We start from the raw sequence: 22,507 nt of genomic DNA on the forward strand, positions 1-22,507 counted from the left end.
TTTAATACGCTGCACAACATAATCAACGATGATTCATTACATTACCCACAGCGAGCAACAGAACTGACACAAGTCACAATCCGAAACCGCTCACAAAATTACACAAACATTATTCATCCGTGGAAAGGATTTAAAAGTAGCACGTCTCAGACTTGCGGGTTGTAAAAATGTAGATGATAGCAACACGTGGACCACGGAGATGTTTAGTGTACGTGCATATGTGACTCGAGAGGCAATCTGCATAATCAGAAGTCAGGGGTTATTGCGCGGATCGGACCAAGTCGGCAATTTCCCGCCTCAATTGTTATAGACACTGGGTACGCACACATTGATTCCTATAGCCCTAGTAGGAGTATTTTTAGATTCTAGCACAGGCTGACAACTTATTTTGGTTTGTTTTTGATAAGGGTCAATTTAGTATTATGACATTTTCATTGAAGTATTTTTTCCGCATCTGATTTAGAGAATCAATTAACTTGAAAAATTATAAATGGATTCATATGAATTCTGATTTATCCTAGAAACAATATTACAAATATTTACAAGCCAGAAAAAAAAACATAAACGTATTTAAAGACGATAAATGTGATACAGATGTTAGTGTTACATAGCCGACTCTAGTCACGTGCTTCCTCCCCAAACGCTCACATTTACCGATTGCCCACTACAGAAGCTAAGGCGTCAGGTTTACGGGCCCTACGAACCGCGACTGTATATCGCTAAATAATATTATAGCCACTATTATACTTTTCCGTTACTCAGAAAGCTTGGAAAACAAAACATATACTTAAAGTTACATTATTCCTATATTACTACAGAATTTAATGATCGATTTCTGTTGTTTTTTGGTCCTAATGACATAACCGATTAGATGCAATCGATCTTAACTAAAGTGTAAATCAGAACCTTGGAATACTCGAGCTTTTGTTTTAAATCCGTAGGGTGTTAATAAATAATGGGCTGCGGACGTCTTTATTTGACGACACCGAAGGTAAATAGCATTCTCTATCAATCAACCTTCAGGCGTTACATAATTTAGTGAAGGTACGACGTCTGTCGACTCGAGGAAGTTCTCTCCGTCATATTATTGTAGTGTTGTTCTTGCTCATCGCAAACTTCGGTTACCTCATCTGTCGCTTCATTCCGCTTTCCCGCTGCCTTTTTCTGTATTTTACGATGTTTCTTTATTCATTTGTGAGCTCTGAAACTTTGGTTGGGTGTATTTCAGGTTTAGGATCTTTTAACTGTATCAACCTGAGGCTCTCAATTATTTATGAAAATGTTTAAATTCCGACCGAGTATGAGTTAGGTTAAATAAATACCTACTTCATATTTGATTTATTTAATGGAGGTTATTTTTATGATATTTAATAATACAAAATACCCCATCTTGAGAATAAGCGATAAAAAGCAAACAATAAATCTGAGTACAATCGTTACTTAAAGTTTTATCCGTATTCTTTGACAATACAAAAAATATTCTTAACATTGGCGGCATCGTTTACTCGGTTGACATGGCCCCAATTACCTGTCGATTGATGGCAACTGCCATCAACCTACGGCAGATCAAGTTCCGACCACTTGGCGCCCGTTCACCCTCCGACGTCTTTCTTATCCCCCTTCACAGACCGCCAGACGTATTTGACAGATTTGCCCCAACCCGAAAGATTTTATTGACCGGTTATTATTTTATTTTATGGACATCCACTCTTATTTCATTGGCTCTAAGACGAAGTTACAGTTTTTGTCGCTCGATTATTGGAGCAAATCTTTGGTCACATCTTACGTTTTTATTGAATCGAGTTCGGTGTAGATGGCTTATGGGTCGTCGTGAACGATGTGTAATATGAAGCTTACATTCTGTTATATGTAGTAACTCCATATCGGTTTGTACTACGAGAAGATGCTGCGTATTTGTTTCCTTTACTTAAATAAAATTGGAAGCGATTTAAACTAGGTGTAAGTAACAAAATTGTCGCCTTGCAGAATTTTACCAGGACCACAAACGAATCAAGCGAAATATAAACTAAAAGGAACAAACAAAATATCAGGAAATGTTCCGAAGCGTGTCTTACAACCGTTCAACGATATTGAATTGGATGAAAATAAAAACTGAAGTAGTGTCCTGTAGAGTTTCGATCAAAGAAAATTACGCTAGGCGTGGAGTGAGACGGGCGCTTGGTCTTTTCTCCGGAGCCGTTGCTCTGGAGCTCTATAAAATCCCTTTCCTCGCAACATATCGTTCTTTTCTCCCCAAATTGCGGCTGTCCCGACGCGGCAGACACGTCCAGGTAATAACGCAATAAACCACTGAGAGCTTCCCCCTGGAAAAGCGATCGAGTTTTCCTTCAACCTTTCGAAAACGAGTTGTTCCTCGATTTTCGTAGATGCAGCGGTGCGAACGTTGGAAAACTAACCTTATTTTGTGATTGTTTGTGTTGATTTTGCCGGGATTGGAGTGGTCTCGAGTGAGCGGTGTGCAATCGGTCAGGTTGCCTGACCGCGGCGGCGTTTTTCGCGGTACGCCCGCTTCAGTGTGGCCATCACTTTGTGTAATTGAAAACTCGATGTGCACTTGTACGGAACACCCGTTTACAAATAAATCTTTCTCTGCTAAACATATACCTGCTACAACCGGATAGATTCATGCTGTTTACATACACGATAATGTTATGCGGTTTCTATAAATCACTCAATATTAACAGTTTTGGCGAGAAGTAATATTTTGTTTATGATGGAAATGCATTCAGTAAATAGAAAAGTTACGTCTATTCCTTACGATGTTTGGCGAAGCTCAATTAAATGTTTACTTCCCTGATACACATTCAATAATCCCGTCATTTCAAATCGTATCAATTCAAATACTTCATCAGTAACTCTTCAATTAATTGAAGGAACTTACTACCACCGTTTTATCCAATAAACTTAATATATCGGTTTTAGATTAAGTTAACTTCCATACGTTACGTAAAACAATAAGAAGACCGTTTCTCTCGTGCTGGTAGCGTACTAATCCTATTGTTGTACTTGCATTTCAGTATTTCCCGACACAAAACAAACCTTTAGGTACCTTGTTTTTTTATCGTTTCTCGTGCAAGTCTGCGTCTGGTTTAGACCATTAAGTAATCTTCTCGTCGGCTTCGAAAGCGCTGGCTAATGCACCTCTGGCAAGTTTAGGGTTCCTGGAATCAAAAAATATGGAACGGATTTTACAGAGACTGTACTTAATGGAACATGGTGGGTTAGAGGAAGGACTGTTTTGGTAAATTCCTAATTTTCTGAGTATTCATATGAGTATCTTGTTAAAAATAAGATGACAATAATAATGTCCATTTGTAACTAAACTTAAAACATTTCCAAATAATACAACATTCAAATAACGCGAGTACACATCAATAATCCTTCGATATTGACAGATTCGGTTCATAAAAACAAGTGGGGTTAGGAAAAAAAGAAAATAAAACTGTATTCAGAAAGGGGAAGAGGAACGGAGTAAGTTCAATAATGGTGTTTGTTGCGTACGACCGCCGGGCAAATAAACCGGCAACCAGTAACTTGATGATCGGCCTTCTATAGTCGCGAACAAAATCGGATTTTAATTAAGGGTCGCTTTGTCAACTGCTCCTTTTAATTTTGATGAATAAAGAAAATTATTTATTTGGCGGCGTTAGCGCTTACCGTGATTTATACGCCAAGTTACGGACATTTATAAGGCATCGCCCTCCCCAAGGGAAATATCTTTTTCATAATTCTGTGAGTTTGACGCCAACATTAGCGTTGCGCTCGGAGGACGTTACAACAAATTAACTGTTTAAATTATTCTATTTGTTGGCTTATTTAGTTTTGCGCTTTTGTTGCATAATCTATATCTTATATGGTTATGGTATTTATTATGTGATGGTGTCTTCATGGATTTTATTTTTGTTACAGGTATGTACACATTTTTTGGTATGTGCAGACGTAATGGGTGAGTTCGAACTTGTTTCGGTTTACGAGAAATATGAAATTCAGAAGACATATTTCTTTTTAAGTTGGATCAACAACAAACAAAATATTCCTCCTTGTTATATAGACGGACGTGAATTTCACCGATACAAAAGGATTACAGCATTATTAAACTTGTAAAATTATTTTCTCGTAGAACTTACAGCGTAGCGCCGTAGCTGCGTAGCGTTCGTAGCTGCCACCCTCATCCGTAGTAAATCTTTTAATCTCTTTACAATGGTCCAACGTCATAAATTTGACATCTGTGACTTTTTTATTACGATATTCGAAAACGTGTCCCTCCCAACGGTATGATAAAATCGTGTTTTATGGACGCGGGTCCCGTCAGTTCATTATTTTATTCCGTTGGATCGATTAAATTGGCGCTTTTAACATAAAATCACTACGGCCCATCGAACTTGATTCAAATGCTGTAATATCAAATTCCCGTTTCTAATAAATTGAATTGCGAATATTGGAACGTTGGAAATGCAAAACTAAATATAACTTCGAAGTTGGTAAGTACAACAGCGTCAAAAACATACAATTTCTGTTGCATCAGCTATCAAATTACACGGAAGCAAACGAATCGATTCCTGCCGTTAACAAAAGCAAGGAAAATTCAGACGTGCCATGAATAAGTAATTTCTCTTAAACGCTATTGTTAAATAAACATTTCTAAGATATTTTTAATGCATAAAAAATGTTTTCAATGGACAAAAGCCTCAGGTTACATTGTGATTTCAATACATTTTCGTTCGCAAGTGATCCTGTTTTGTAGTCGGGAGGGCTCGGGTCTTCCGATGAATAGATAATATCCATCTAGCTAACTGTAGTCCTATCATGAATTGGCAACTTTCGAGAAAATGGTGAAACGAAATAATATTTCTTTAGTATTTTTTGTCGTCTTGAGACGTTTTGAGATGAAAGTGGAGCTTTTAATGAACATGCTTGGAAGTCATTTATAAAGGTTCTTAACAGTCTGGAGGGTCCGTGTACATGTAAGTACTCTTACTACACAAAATGTTACACAAAGTGTTTCTTAAATGTAATAGAAATAACAAGACAAAATTATTTATCAAATATAAAAGGACTTTGTTATCTCGAATCCACGTTAATTGACGACGCGTGAACTCGTGTACGAAGATTGGTTGTGACACTTTAGCAGTAGACTTAAATATTTTTTTACCAAGCAGATTTTTGTTTTAGTCACCTATAAACTAGATTAACGTGTCTGACTGTACTAAAATTATATTATCTAGAATCACTGAAAACAAAATAAGAGAAAGTCTCAATTTTAATAAAGTTGCTTCTTTTAGCAATGCGCATATAATATTCATAGCGTAATAAGAAATCTATTACAACATTTTCATACGCGAGTACTACATTTGATTCGAAGCGAGCAATTTGGAGCATCTTCAAACAAAGTAGTCCAACATTATGACATTACTTTTGAATAAAATAACAGGTATATCTACTTTTATACAGGGTGTTAGGTAGTTATTCGCTGACGTTAGTCATAAAACGTTACTCAGCGGCTATTATGCCAGTGTTACCCAGTTACTCAAGAACTTTGCCGTAACAAAAACACACTCACAGATATTGCGACACTCTTAATACTGATTTTCTTTTCTTCCCCCAACCGGAGCATTTTTATGCTCATCCTTAGAACTTTTGCAATCCAGTTATATCAGCTGTGAAGAGCTAAGCAAATACAAAAACTTTTCGGTTTAATCTCCGCGTTTTAAGGATATTCATTGAAATTTTACGGGTTGCTTTAAATAATCCACGAAGACGTTATTCCTGTTTATATACGATTTTAAGTAACTTTTCCACGCGTCTCTCGTAAGCTCTTACACGTATAAAAGAAATTGAGATTTTTTATCGTAGAAAAATAAATGAAACTTTTTTCTCGGTTTGTGTGCCCGACTTCGGTTTTGTTTACGAAGTTCTACAAGCGTTCCCAAGTTAGTTTTATTAGATGCTGAAAGAGGTTAAATATGTATTCTAAAACTAGTTTAGGCAGAAAAGAGTAATGAGTACGCAAAGAAAAATTGTAAGCTCAAATCAATGTAATCAGATTCATATAAATGACGATGATAAAAAAAGTATTCTAAAAGATTGCTAGGAAGCTAGTAAAGTATAACAGTAAAGTTGCACAAGTATTTGTTAAAGTATTTCTGTCAAATAGCTGAGTAAAATAATTCGCTGGTGTAACGATTCCCTCACACAACGTCTCGGCGCGTAGGGAATTCTTATCTTACAAACGCAGCACTTTGATTATGAAGAAAAGGAATAATTTAAAGAAGCTTTCGCGTGCTTTGTGTTACTCCCCGACGCATGTGCAAAATTTATGTATGAAATATGAGCGAGCATTACATTGTGAAAGTAGCTTTTTACGTGTGTTGTACTATTTTTTTATCCTGTCTTACTATTTGTTTATTTTTGTTACACATTTTTCTGATTGTATGTACTTGTGTGTGCGTGTTATCATTCCTATTTCGTTACCAAAGAGGTTCCTCTACCGAAGTCAGACCTCGGCCTTTCGATGTAACCTCTAAGAAACTTATTCCGGTCATTGAAATCGGGCCTGATTCGATCGCATCCCGGCTCATTCCTATCACTTATTCATCAGGCCATGAATACTTAAGTCAATTTACGTGTCGTAAGCTAAGCAACAGCCTCCTTGGCTTAATGATACTGCTGTAACAGTGATGTGTCTGTTGCTTAATAGACTATCAATTTCTAACGTATAAATAAATATTCAACATCTATAAGGAAAATGTTCGTTTATATCAAGAGTAATTTTATGGGTGTTTTGTTACCAACGAGCCATGAGCGATTTCTCTAAATTATCTTCTTCGCTTTAATGTCACACTTATCAAATACCTTAAAGAAATCTAGACGAAAATAGTGTTCACTTAAATCCTGTTGCACTAGATTACTCAAATTCTTCAAGTTTGAGAAACTGTTTCGGTACTTTAAAACCACTCAATTTCTACTCAAAAACTTCTTAAATCGTGTCTAAGTTAGAGGAAAGCTTATTTTTAGACATTAAACCGGCTACACTCCATTTACGACTGGTGTTTTCTATCTTTATAGTAATTCTTTCACTAATATCGGTACATTGCGGCTTTAACCGTAAAGTTCACAACATTAACTACATTTCGGGAATTGAATGAGCCTTCTAATACATACCTATTTGGTGTAGTTCGGTAAATGGACCTTTATGTATGGATGTATCATTATTGTTCGCCATTTGAGCAGAAAGGTTACTTTTTATTTGGATACCGTAGTCCCGTAGCCATTAGGTGCAATAAGATTAGGCAAAGTACTGATCTCAAATAATCATAGATTACATTTTAAGAATTTTCGTTTGAGCAGAACTCAAAATGTTGGACCAATTAAATCCTTGTACACATGTTTTGTATACGCTACGCACATTACATTTAGATAATTCGGTAACGTGTTAATTAACATTGTCGCTTACCTACTGATGCATCCAGCTCTAATTCTAGTCCATCAAAATATATACTTTTTCATAATTATAACAACGAACCTAAAATAAAAATACACACCAAAACACCAAAGCTAATCATTGCACTCAGTTTATAAGATAACTTACTAAGAGTTTCATACGTGCGGGGACTTTGCAAACTTTTTAATTTTCTCCTATGAGCCATATTGTCAACTTTTCTTCATATATTTTTCCCTTATCGAACTCTTATCGATTTAACAAACCTTTGCAATTTGTTATTGTAGTAGGATTGTTTTATTGTGACACTTAAGTGTCTCATTTGATAAGGTTATGTGGTCATGAATGACTAAAAATAATGTCAAAAAAGAATACAAAAATGGTAGAATATTTTTATATTAGGAATTTTCCGACAGCTTCAAAGTACAATTCAGTTTTCTATATCAAAGAATCAACCCTTCTAATAAGTTTTTACTATTCCCGACGAGCTGTCGAAGTACCAGGCGTTCAGAATCGTGAGGTGTCAGGTGGCTGTCTGCAGTATGCACGTGCCAGCGTTCATTAGTGGACAGATGCGTCTGCAATTGGAATCTAATCCCAGTGCTTTACTCCCGGAACAATGTTACGTTCTACTGTAATTGACAGCTGTTTCGAATACGCTCATCTTTGATGGTGCGGTGTTGCGTGGTTTGAAGTGTTATTCTAGAACGATGAAGCGGGTCTGCAATGCTGTCAGCTCAGACAATATGAGGTTCTCGAATGATGACGCCAAGACTATCAATTTACTTCACTTACCTACATATATTGTCCAGAATGAAGTCCAGTACATTATCCACATTAAAGTAACGGCCAATGCAGTTTTGTTACAAATATCATAACTTGAAAACAAACAACTGCACAAATAGGCCTGATGCTGCTGGCCTGAAACATAAAATAAAGCAGGTTCTTTATTTAAAAAAATTGCCTCGCAGCCTAAGGGGAGCTACACGTCAGCGACACTAGCACGCGGCAAAACGGGGAGATCTGAGGACAGTCGCGCCGTGAAATTTGTCGTTTGACACCTCCGCTCCAGCGGGTCGCGCGCGTGCGACGGCGTTTCCGCTGCGATTATTATATGTGAGCACACGCCCCGCCATGTGGAAACGGCCTTAGGGAGTAAATGCGAGTTTGATCTAATATTCACGGTCGGTGTACTTTTCATTGGTATTTGTTGAAAGTTTTCGGTTTTCTACCTTGTTGGTCGAGTTATAGAATTTTTTGTCTTTTTCTTAAGTACCTAGATAAAATACGTGAACACGGAGATGGACTGCATGAACATGGAAGAACTCATCGTGTCAAGATGGTCACCCATCCAAGGAGTGACCCCGCCGAGCGTTGCTTAACTTTATGATTGATGGGTCCGCGCGGCTTTGATTTCACGAGCCAGGAGCTCTTCCTCATACTGTTTATTAGTACAAATTCGTTAATATCCAATTCTTAGCAATACATAACCGCATGGCGCATATCTATTCTCTATACAAAATACTTTTGATATCTATGCGAATGTAGTTAATTAATTAGGACGATGGCGAATGTTCTAACTAGCGGCCGTGCAATGGACGAACGAGATATTGCAGACTAATTAGTGAGTTTCATTAGTTCCAACATATTGACTATCTACTTTGCTTAAAATAAGAGAATACAGACAGCTAACACGCCATGCATTAAACACGTAAATTATATTATGAAACATTTTCATGAATTATTTGGTTCGTTAATTACTTAAAAATACACAATCAATCTTATTAAGTAAAATACTAAAGTGCACGCGTACCTATGTCATTGAGTCCTCGGTGAAACAAGCGTCCAGTTTTGTTTTTTTTTTTAAATATTCACTAATCATTATTTTAATTCCAAACTAATACGGACAAGTTATTATACTGCTCTCTTGCCATTTTTCTTCGATTCAAATTAATACCAACACATTTGTCTGACTCATAAGTAGTATCTAGCTATTCTCCTAATGTCAAAATGTGCGATATGCGATAAATTTTCGATAAACTTTAACTTCTAAATAAACCCTAGCGTATTCACATTCGCAAATAAATAATAAAAAATGTAGGTATTTAAAAAATAAATCTAGTATTTCCCAATTAAGCTAAAATATTATCTATGCTATTAAAATTGTACAAAGCATTATCAATCGTACATAAATCATATCAAAAATAAAATAACAGTAAGTACCTAAAGTGTTGCAAATGAAAAAAGTTTCTATTACCTACATGTTCACAAAAATATATTATTGGAAACTAAAAACTTTTTATAATTTTTACCTTTTTAATTGGCACAAAGAACTAAATACTATTTTTAAACAAAATATTCCCTCATGTTCCATTTTCAATTTTTGAATAGGCTGAAAGTGACAAATGTCATTACGTATTAAAAATAAACAAAAATGAGCGCGCTAAAATGTAAACATTCACCAATCTGTCAAATGTGTTTTAATTATGGGCGTAATAAATAAATTGTTGAAGGTATTAGTATAAAAAGTTTCAACTAACGTAATTAACTTACCATTCTGTCTTCTGTCATGTGTTTAATTAATTTCGTTAATAATTTAGCTTCTTAGTTCTCGTGTCTCCTAAGTTTCTTCTTGATTTTAGTGAAGTTTGTAATATCAAAATGGTGTTTAGTCTTCGTGAAATGTTATCCCGTTTGCGGTACTCATATGATGAACGTGTCTGCATGCACAATATTCAGGTGAGGAAAACGGAATGTTCTTGCTGTTTTATTAAATTAATGTTACAATATGTTACCTAATAAGTATATCCTTTATAAAATTGGGTACAAATATGCATCAACGTTGTAAATAAGTGTTCAATAACGTTTCTGTGGTACCATGATTTTTATTCAATTGTGTTTTTGTGCTGTACTGGCTAAAAGCAATTGAAATATGTATTTAGTTTTCCTTAGTCAAGATGATCGGGATAAAACAAATACTTTCTTACACTTGGCTGTTAGTAAAACTGTGATATTAAAACTCAAAAGACAGCTGACTTATTAAGACCAGGTACATAAAATCAATTCTATACTAAAACAAGAACTCATTATCAAATTGTAAACAACATTTTAACATTAAATGCTACGTCTCGGTGTCAACATATCGGTACATTTAGTAGCACAAGCATTTCGCTACACACGTACAACGTATAGGTAGGAACCGTATGGTTTTCGTTCTTCGTCGTGTCATCGCGCGAGTATTAATCATTGAATGGTTATATAGCCTGCCAGCACCTGAGAGGTTACTGTTTCCTAACAATATTAAGGTCGGTAGCACTTTTGTCGAATACTGTACGGGTTCTGTCTAGTCATTGCGGTGTGTTGTTGTTTTGGTCGGTATGTTACGCCACTATCACTTTTAATAAGGGTGGGATGTGCGGTTTGAACGTGAAAATATTTTACGTATTTGTCATCATTAAGGTTGGCTATGTAGGCAGGTAGGCTTTGGCTGTTCTTTATTTTCTTTACTGTCCTAATATTGGACGTTTTTTGGTGGTAATACTATTTTCTAGTTCGCAATTTATCAAGTGCTTAGATTTGTTTTAGTTGAATGAAGTAGCTGTATTATCTGGTGTTCTACATGATTATGTATCACTATGTCAAACAATCCAATATTATCATTGTTGTTATTCGATCACGCATGAGTGTATGCTTCACGTGATTTTAATTAGTTCCAACCCGATTACAACCCTGATCGTTTCATTTAGATTGATTAGTAAAGTACCTACCTTCCATATTAAACGTAAATGACAGTGTAATTTAATAATGCGCCTAACTCAGCTAATAAACAGAACGAATCTTGATTCGATTCTCGATAACGATGTTTCTTTTCCCCTTTTTGTTATTTTTGTTGAATGTAAATCCTCTTTGGTAACAGGAAAATCTTCTAAAAATGGCTTCTAATTTCATTATAATAATTACTGTACCGTATTGCCTTTGAATACAACATTACTTAATGAGTTTGAAAGTACTGATATCTATTTACTTATTGGTTATTTACTTTAGTAGGGATTATAATATTTCATTATAATTATCTAGTGCCGCCAGCGTTCTGAACTTACAGTAATTAATTACTTAGTCGAACTTTGTCGGCCTCTACAGTTTACTACATATTATGAAATATTTGATACCCTTAAACACGTTCCTATATAATTTATTTATTAGTCCGTAACATATTTCGCAATTATGTTTAATACCCTCAATATTGAAGCTACCTCTTTAGGTAAATGTTTTAGAAGTAGTTGCCGATTAACAAAAAAACTTTTTAAAAGGTATAACAACCAATAATTATGTTCTTTATGACTTAATGAGTATTTGCACTAAGCCTACTTTTTTGAAAAACTCTTGATATCACTTCAACTACAGCTTCACTCTCAGGTCACAGTAATCAGTGTTCATTAATTTCCGGCTCCTATAGATACACTTTGATATAAAACATGTTTTTATTTCACTGCGATTCCACCTGCATTTCCACTCAGAAACAAACTGTACCCAGTTCTGCTGAAAAAAAAGGTTTGCAAACATAAATCAAATGGCAGTGGAAGGCCGGAAATTGATACCGTTCTGACGTACCAACTCTCTGTCCCCTTCATACATAAACTTGCTTAAAATGACGAGTATGCGAGCTATGGAGCGCGATTTTGTATTATCTGCACTAAAGCCGAGCAAAGAGGGTAAAGTGTTATTTATTGATGTAAGTACTTCACTCGGTGAAGTTCTTTTTAGTGGCTTTGTCCCATCCAGTGTAAACTCATAAAAAAGTAACATTTAAGGCGAGGAAGTGGTCAACAATAATTCCATAACCGGCACGCGCATCTAAGGCGCCAAAAGGGGTCGGAGCGTCTGAGCGGGGCGAGGATAACAATACGCGCGCTAGCTTATAACTAAAAGTCGTAAGCGACAAAATGGTTTTGTAATTTTAATATTTAGAAATGATAATTTAATAAAAAATCCTACTACCATTTTAAAGAGTATGTATATACTCAACTACTAAAAAAGTTAAGAGGCTTAAATCGGTCCCGTTTGCCCATAATATGTGAATCTCTTTTTAAAAAGAGGTATGTTTGATATATTTTTCTCTGTTATAAAAGTTACCTAATCATGTTTCTACAACTAACAAAATAAGGCTTATATCATGAACTTTCAGGTAACCAAGTTGTATTTTGATCCGTTTTGTATTTACTGAGAAAAATTGACATCCTTGGCGCCAAAAATTCCAATTCGTCCTCTTAATTTACTTTTATCACAGAAAAGTAATTGAAAACATATTACTCGAAACTCATCCCGAAAATTAGTCCGGTCTCGCAATCCAGTCTAATCGCTGCAACTGTTTCGCGAACCAATTTTAAATTTTAGTGAAACTGCGGAGGGCATTAAACGTTAATGCACCAACAATATTCCCCGGGACGGGCCATCGTAAAAACTTTGCCCACTAGCCATCCGCCGGTTGCAGCGTAAATACGAGCGTTGTGCACTTTAACATTGTTTTAAAAAGTAAATTTCAATAACGTAAGAAGTTCCGCGACACCCCTGATGGCTTTGTGTTCACGGTGGAATTGATGAATGGCTTTGAATGTTGATCTCGTAATTAATCTTTGTAAAGTCCATATTGTGAACTTGGTGCTTGCTGTTTCAATAGGTACAGTTATTAATCGCAACACGGATTAGAGCTAACTATAGCGTTAAAATAAAATACCTTACCTTTTAAAAGTAGCACAAATAAGTACTAAAAAGTTAGGTAATTCAGAGATGTCTCACCCAAAATGTATCGAACACCATATGGGTAAGAAAACTGTTATTGTGCAACGTGCAAGCAGGCAATTCATGTCCCAAAGGGTTGCAAGCTTGGCAAGCGCACACATCCGCCGGGGCACAAATTTATTTTTCAACGGGTTAGCCAGTATTGAATTCGGATATTTGTTGTTAACCAACAATTCTTTGTTGTACCCAAATATCTGAGAGGAAGATTTTAAAAGTATATTTACTTCAACTTGGTTTTCTTCGGAATATTCGCGGAAGTTTGATAAAGTTTCATATGGTGATTCGTCAGTATTTATTTTCAGTGTTTACAGACCATTTAAAAATATTAAAATCTAAAAAATAATTTACAGTTATTTAAAAACATAATGAGTTGGACCATTGCTGGGTCATGTCAGACATACCATTTTGGTCAAAACATAAAATATAAACAAAATTCTGTAACATTAAAGCGGCATACAACATTCCGACATAGCTCAGTAAAATGTTCCTGAGTGAGCCAGACAGTGAAATGCGGGCCCTATTTAATTTAGTGTAGTGATGTTTTAAAACAAACGTTATCTATTCCACGAGCGGTGATTGAACGTTCCTGTGCCGCATACCTGATCTCCATTGATTCACATAGTGGCGTATCGTACGTGGTACACAAATCGGTCGCTACCCGAGTGCTAGGCTTCACATTCCATGTGCTCAGTAGTTACGCTACTACCAGTAATTGGTATTCAGTGTACTGGTCAGCCCTAGGATACGACGGAAATTAAAAATTATTGTAGGCTTACGCACACAACACAAATAGTCCAAGCTAGCATGCGTTTTGTTTGTTCTGTGTATACCAACTACTCCATTTTTAATGTTTGACTAGTAAACCAGAGAAAATATGTACATATGTTTGTATTATTATTTTTATATAAACCTCCTACGCGTCCTTCTATTGATGTATTGTCTATCCAGCCGCTGGCGATGTCAATAAGAATAAGGTCATATTCATTGAGTACACACAATTGCGTAACACTAATATTGAATAAATCTCACATACCATTACAGTATTAATGAATTTCGAGAGCAGCAACAAAGGGTGCACACGAAATTAAAATCGACACATACAATCAACGCCCTCATAATTACTGTGTTAATATTTACATCGACTGAAAGTTTAAACATGCGAATTGCACACTTTTACGCCAATTAATGTTTTGAGTTAAAATCGACCAACAAAGGCGGCCCTGTCATCGTTCGAATAAACCCGTAAATGTTTACTCGACACATCGGTCGCTGTATGCATCAATTAAAAATATATTACTTGCCGGGTTGACTTCCGCTTGTCCGCTGCGATGGGTTTTGCTTCGCTTCGCTCTCGCACGTGCGTGCATAGGGCTGGTAGCAATATTGAGATTCCCTCGAGAAAATATACATTGATGAAAGAAATGACGTAAAGTATTTTGCTGTCATGTATGTAAAATGTATTAATTTATTGAACAATTTCTCAAGAATTAACTCGATTATTTATTAAAATAGCTAGACTGGATTGAATATCAGAATGTGTAACCCTTCCATGCGGCAGACATACTGCTGCTAGCAATTACAAGTAATATATGATACTCTGCCCGAGTACCCACAAACTTTTTGTTTAGATTAATTGACAGACGTGCATTCACATTGATCGTAGTTATAGCTAGTCAGACAAACTTCAAATAATAGACAAGTGAAAAAAACTGCCTGGCACTAATAAGCAGACCGGCTTCTCCAAGGATATAGAAGAATAAAATGAAAGAAAAAAACTAGAAACTTGTTCGCGACAGCCCGTCCGTGCTAACACAGTGCGTGTATTCGCATTCCTATCGGCGTGCACGCTCGCTTCACGTCGCATTGCACGCTGATCATTTTTATTCGCCCAAATGAACATATTTGCACAACTTTTATCCTCACCGTTTAACTTTCGCTGGATGCGCATTCGTACAGTTATTTGCATATGAATTTATCGCGATATATGTTTTTTATTCACCATACTGATCGTTTAACTACTGACAAACTATCAGTCAATTTCATACATTCGATATTTGCAACTAAATGTTCCAAATATCGGATCTTTATGAGATTTTTCAAATAGCTCGGTGTTCGCGACTATTGAATTCCGAAATTGGAATGCAGTTATCATATTTTCTGAGCGCTACATAATACAATTTTGTAAGGGTACAATGCATTCTTTGTTGTATGAGATTTAGCAGAAATATGATTTATATTAACATTGCGCTTTTGATGTCTATCGTTGAAAGCGGAGTTAGAAATACTGCTTTATTATATTTATGTACCTTCATCGTTTACCTGAAAGTCCAAACATATTTTAGTTTCAACTCATGGGTTTATTTTACAATGCTATTCTTTAAACTCTCTGTAGTAGTTAGCTAATTACTTGTTGAGAAACAAACATTACTGATTTTCATCACCAAAAAACGTCATCACGTCAACGTTTACTACCCATAAATAAAGCTAGGAAAGAACAATATTCTCATGTTAATTCATAACAGTTAGAAGGCTATACATAAGTATCTATTATAAGATAACACGTATAGAGCTCAGCTAGCAGTCGGTTGGGAGTAAGGTCGGCACACAAACATGTCAGTGATCACCTGTGCGCCGTCTTGTCAAACTTCTTTGTGTAGGTCCGAACCAACCATTAATATGTTTCCGACAACAGTTCCGTTACTTTTGTGTGCCGCCGCCGTAACTTGCCACCTAATGATGTGGGTTAACCGTTTAATAAACTCTTTTGCAAAAAAAACGGGCACCTATGCGAAATCTTAGTTTTAAGGACTTTACGTGTATTTCAAAGGGTTTTAATGATTCTAGTATGTTTCTAGCATCAAAAGAGTTAGCCGAGCATGCGTGAGAGTGTATTCTAAATTTGAATTTTGTACAATTGCTAAGAAATTGGTTAAACCTTGTTTTGAACTAGCTGCTGGCAGAAAGTTCGTCGGTGTTTTGAAAAGTTTTTGGAGTGATTTTCAGAAAAATTATAATGCAGTTTTAATTAGTGATTAATGTACTTTTCTGTTAGATCAAAACATTTTTGAAAAACTATGCGTATTTGATAAAATTTTCACCTGCTCTATATGGTCTATACTGATGATTGATGGCAATGTTGAGAGTTTCGGTATTTTAGTGTAAAGCGTTCTATTGTTTAGATGTTGTACCCACGTATTTTAAAATATCGCTTTTTCATAAATAAACACTATTTAGAGGAGTATCAGTACCTTGGGCTGCGACAAAACCAATTTAAAGTAAGCAGTGCCGATCACAACTCGTCTCCTATCAGACTTTGACATTTTTAAAAGACTTGAAATTCTACAAAATACAGAAAATAGCGCATAGACTATGAGCGCGAGATCTTAAGGTCTCGTAATTACTGATTTTTACACAACCTCGTCTCTTGGGAAACTCCGTAGACCTCTGAAGATCTATGAGTCTGAGCGTTCAAATAGCGTGTTTTCATCCCACGGACATTTTATTAAATAAACTTCCATGCACCGAGATTTTCTGGCATCTACAGCGCTTTCCTGCTTAAATCATAGCAATAATTGGCTATCTACTCATTTCATAAGAAACATACGTTTGGCCAATAATTTTGAATTCTTGACTCCCTTTCAGCTAAATCATCGTTTAGTAACCCGATACCTATGGAGTTATCGAGAGCTTCAACGCGGCAATAATTTCACTTTTTAGATAGCTTCAACCCTCCTCATCATTTTTCATGTGGTTAATTTTAACATTTATCACAAAATTTGGTATTTTTTAAATGTCAAAGTCCGATAGGAGACGAGTTGTGATCGGCACTGCTTACTTTAAATTGGTTTTGTCGCAGCCCAAGGTACTGATACTCCTCTAAATAGTGTTTATTTATGAAAAAACGATATTTTAAAATACGTGGGTACAACATCTAAACAATAGAATGCTTTACACTAAAATACCGAAACTCTTAACATTGCCATCAATCATCAGTATAGTCCATATAGAGCCGTGAAAGTTTTATCAAATACGCATAGTTTTTCAAAAATGTTTTGATCTAACAGAAAAGTACATTAATCACTTATTAAAACTGCATTATAATTTTTCTGAAAATCACTCCAAAAACTTTTCAAAACACCGACGAACTTTCTGCCAGCAGCTAGTTCAAAACAAGGTTTATCCAATTTCTTAGCAATTGTACAAAATTCAAATTTAGAATACACTCTCACGCATGCTTGGCTAACCCTATTGAAGCTAGAAACATACTAGAATCATTAAAACCCTTTGAAATACACGCAAAGTCCTTAAAACTAAGATTTCGCATAGGTGCCCGTTTTTTTTGCAAAAGAGTGTATATACCCCAGGCTCAATAAAATTACCTACTTAACTCTTTATGGCCCTTATAAATAGCAATTATGGCTATTTATGACGTACCTTACCATCCATTTATTTTGCAAACGCAGCATATTTAAACTTAACCGTAAACCGAATCTCCGATTACACTTTGAAAATATTTCCACGTGCAAAATTTTACTTAGGAAGATATTTCACATCTCAATATTTTATGCGATCATTTCATATAGTCAAGGTATGAAATTTTAATCATATTCAGAAAGAGGAATGTTTCAGACGAATTATGTGTATGGAGCTAACAAAGTCTTTCAATTTTCGTGAGCAGCTTAACCGATACGTAAAAAAGTATCGACGAAGCCTTCTTTCCCGCAGAATATGAATACAATAATACCCGAAGATTTATCCGCAGTCGGCCGCTACACTTGTTTACACGAATTTCACGAAGCGCGGAAGGCTGCATATTTTAAACCTACCGCCCGCTCGCTCCGATATGTTTATCTTGGTCTCATCTCGATATATTTATTGGGAAAAGCCACGATCGGGATCTCTCCTTATTGGTTCCAACGGAGAACGTAATCGGTTTTATCTGTTTATTGTTATTGTATTTTAATATAAAAATTCGTTTATATTTCCGTCAATTTTCTCATCACAAACTGTGTTAACTAAAGAAATATTTACGCGAGTTAATTTAAGACTTCGAACACTGTTAATGTTTGTGTTAAAAACGGAACGTTTTCTCGTCAAAGGTGTAATTTAACATGGAATTAAAACTATGTAGGTGCGAACGTGTGTGGAAACATGTAACATGTTCTGATGTTGGCTTTTCATCAGCATGGTAATCGTGCAAAAATATTGGCTGAAACACGGCCGAAGCGCACCTGCCTAGAATTAAATAAAAATAACCCGCCGAATGAGCATCAAAATGAACGCAATGTGTAATTTATGCTCAATGTTTGCGAAACGGGACGTTTAGCATATCAGAATCGTAACGTGTATCTATTATATCGCATGTGAACTTAATGATATGGCACATAACAGACATTCACCAGTAGACACGACACCGAAAGAAATATCATTAATTTGATTGCTGTAGCATAACGTAACGATACATTACGATCCAATTAGCTAACGAACTGCGAAATGACCATTGTTTATGTGTATATGTGTAGTTTTTGGTAGTTTCTCAGTTTTACGGCACTATATGTTAAGCGACACTCGTAAAAGTGCGGTGGCCATGTTTTACACCGTCCGTAAACTAGTACAAGTGTCGTTGTATCGGAGTAAAGTTGGACGACGCAAACGTAATCTATTCACATTGCGATCGACATGGGACGCTCTCAAATGATGGCCACTAAATATTACTTGATTGAATTTTACTCTGATCTAATACTGATTTATTGGACAGTTATAAAAATGGACTTAGATTATTATTTGTAGTGATCGTAAAGTTGGTACTTACTTTAATAAGTAATTTTCTCTCAATAATTGCGTACATGCGTGTGTCATAAAAGTTTGCTGCGAAAGCATTATCACGCTTGCGTTCTTTGCGGCGTGAGCAAATATGTATCTAGGTTACAGTACTTTATATTCAAAGTGACACGTGGCGCTACCTATCGCCGCTCTCACACGCTTAGTTTATTATTAATGCGTGAATTTTTTTGCGATGCTCTTCTTCACGGCTGAAGTTTTAAGTAAGTGACAATAAGTTTACGCATGTTCCAAGTATACACATAACCGCCTTCCCTAGATTTATTAAGGAAGTTATTTCAATTTTATTCCACTTACGGTCTGTAATACGTAAAATTAATTAATATACATAAAAAGTCTACCTGAATTTAATCCAGCCATGTAGGCGTGACGGACATTGAAATATTGTTATGATCATTGGCAACACATTTCACTCGAGTCTAACCCTTGCGCTGTGTGGAGCAACACTAGCATTGGTTATAGTAGATTAACGGAAAACTATTGCCAGTAAAAACAGCGCACTAGTAACTGAGCTCCAACGGCAGTACGGCACGTCTCTAACGATTTATTACGATACCAATGGCGTTTTCGGACTCCACAGCGGCCGTCGGGGTGTTACTACACAAATAAATATCGATAGGGCCGTTCTCTTAGAGACGTATATTGAAATATGTTCGATATTTTATTAGATAGTGTAGTGAATATTTAGTTAATATTTTATTTTTGTAGGGATGTTTCTATCTTGTATGAGATATATGTTTGTTGCTCGACCTTTTGGGAATGGATATAGTTTGAAATAAAGAGGGTTTTCTACAGTTTTGTGTATGCTTTTCTAGTATGATAGGGTGAATTGAACTTTATTTAACTCATTCAGCTGCAGTCGTATGAAGTACTATTATTTTATATGAATTTTGTTATAAAATGCGATGCCGATCCTTACCACAGTATGTAAAATAAACAACGTAAAGTAAACAGAATTTGGGAAACCATGTAGTAATTCTAGCCAAAAATTCAACACAAAATGAAGCGTCAAATATGCGTGCTAATAATGTATACGGTGTTGGATGGTAACCGTGCACGACCCGGGATAACCGCAGCCACCGCTGTCAACATCAGCTGTTCCAGGCCTGGCCGGGCTACATAGTTGTGTTCATTGTAATGTTACATGTTGTTTGTCTCTGTTCACCCTATATTCATCTGTGTGTTCGCTTGTTTCAGGTAATTTGTTCATTTACACACTACGACATGGTGAAGTGGTATTTTTAAGATTCATCGTTGGTAAAGTATAAGCCATGTCTTTTTATCCATGTTAGTACGAAGAGTTATCAAGTACAGAGTTATCCCCATCCTACTTACGAAGGTAAACCGCGATCGCCTCTCAGACAGGATCAGTTCCGTGAATTTATGTTTCTGTCATTAGAAGCGTCTAGAACCTTCGGGAGTGGACGTTTATGGCCTGACCTGATTCGAAAATTATTTTCTATTTTGAATACGGTCCTGAATGTAAATCTCTACCCACGCAGACGTGGGAGTGAACTTAGGAATAAATAAATATTTAAACAGATACATTTACTGCTTAAGAGATATATTGGATTGACAACTGTTAGTTAACACGGCTTAAGTGTTGATTTCTAATAACCTTCGAGTTGAAACAAATTCAGTAAATTCATCTAATGCTAAAATGTATGTAAATCAGATGTTACGCTTTTCTCTACCTACAAAAAGTAAAAAAGATGCGAATCTGCCAGTGCTCTAAAAAACATAAAATAAACCAGATGAGAGAGAAAACTGTTTGACTTCAAATAAATTTAAATAGTACTAGAAAAAACGCTTGAAGCATCGTATTTTACCCTTAGCAGATTTTCAACTAGCTATGTAAAAACTCAGCCTTTCCTAAGCACATGATTTAGTGAAAATTTAATACGAAACTAAATCTCGTATAGAGCAGACGTTGACGTTGTAAAAGTAGCTATTTGTTCACAACGCCAGCATCCTAAATATCAGAAGTTATCCGAGAGGAGCGAGAGGGGAGGATCCGTCGCTTGGGTCCCTCGCGGTGTCTACGCATTGTAGGTGCGCGAACCTCTTTCCTTCACAAAAGCCTCCTTTATTATGCTCCTGTGTAGGATATGAGGAAATTGGCTGAATGGCTTTATATGAAAAACTCACGTAATCTTCGCGGGGTGTGGCCCACAATATCCTGCACTTGGCTTCGCGAGATGATTCTTGTTAAAATATAATTCAATATTATATATTGTTACATTAACATTTTAAAAGTTCACATACACTCACTTTAGAAAATGAGGGAATTCGGGGATGAAAATTTTAGTACAATAAACATGATACCCTCACAATACATATACATACTCTAAAGATGTTAAATAATGCACTAATTAGGGATTGTTTTCAACAATGCGCGGAAGTTTTACGAGGAATGTTATGTTATTTGAATACTTTAATTACAGATTTTATGTTTAACAATGCAAGATTGTGTAAATAAAGTTATGAACACACAAGATGTAGCAATACATTGAAAGTACAATTTTCCCTTGAATGTCAATAACAGAGAACGGACGCGTTTACGTTTTACGCGCATACATGAACATGACACCTGGCGAAATAAAGCCTTTCATGTGGGCAGCGTTCATACGGGGTGTTTATTGTCATCGGAGGGCCGCACACATATTCGGCGAGAGGCGAGCGGGTTCGGTACCTAATAAAGTACAGCGCTAGGATTCCCCGACGGCGCGAGCCGGCTCGCCGGATCACGATCGGCGTCAGAACCGCCTCGGGATATAAATTCGGTATCTTTCACCTGGAACGCTTCAACGACCGACGACGCCACGCGCCAGTTATGAAAATTCCGACGCTGGAATTCTAACTCACACTAGAGATTTTTGCTGAGCTTTGCGGTTGTCGTCGCCCGGATTTTTTAAAGAACGGAGTCTGTTACGTTTATTTCAGTCTGCGTTTTATGGAGGCGGGAATGTGCTCCGCTTTGGTTTATTTGCGGCCGCCTTTCTCATGAAATTGCGCTGTTTCATTGCTTACGAGCCATTTTGAGGTTCTCGTTAGAGTTACATTTTTTATCGTGATGTATTTTTCTTTACAAATTGTCCATCGTGTCGATGGATCCTGTTTTATTATTTTCAAGTGCCACCAAAATATGTGTCATAGTAACTGACTTTGGTTACGTAGTAGACGATAAAATAATATTAATAACGTTTGCCCTGTCTAGCAGCAAGATTTATATTATGAATCTGTTATCTCTCAACGTACTATTAAAGTCACACAAATCTTGAATGGATATCGAATAACAAATGACGCGGCAAAATAGGGTTTCTGAAAGAAACCGAACATAAATTGCCAAAACCCATCAACCATTAACAATTACAAAAGAAAGGTAAGGAATGAAATGTTTTATTCATT

The 22,507-nt window shown here is 36.2% G+C and overlaps 1 protein-coding gene across 8 annotated transcripts in view; it reads left to right on the forward strand.

Annotated features, from left to right (window-relative positions):
* Positions 1–22,507, forward strand: part of LOC110384162 (polypyrimidine tract-binding protein 1) — a 348,419-nt gene that overhangs the window by 252,994 nt on the left and 72,918 nt on the right. Inside the window, exon 1 of one of the 8 annotated variants that reach the window (XM_021345299.3) lies at positions 10,046–10,198. The exons of the other annotated variants lie outside the window; for them this stretch is intronic. Coding sequence (XP_021200974.1) covers positions 10,121–10,198 — 78 coding nt within the window. The 5' untranslated portion in view covers positions 10,046–10,120. Of the gene's footprint in view, positions 1–10,045; positions 10,199–22,507 lie in introns of those variants that run through there. 8 annotated transcript variants of the gene reach the window in all.

The sequence above is a fragment of the Helicoverpa armigera genome, chromosome 4, assembly GCF_030705265.1.
Source record: "Helicoverpa armigera isolate CAAS_96S chromosome 4, ASM3070526v1, whole genome shotgun sequence".
Classification (NCBI taxonomy): domain Eukaryota; kingdom Metazoa; phylum Arthropoda; class Insecta; order Lepidoptera; family Noctuidae; genus Helicoverpa; species Helicoverpa armigera.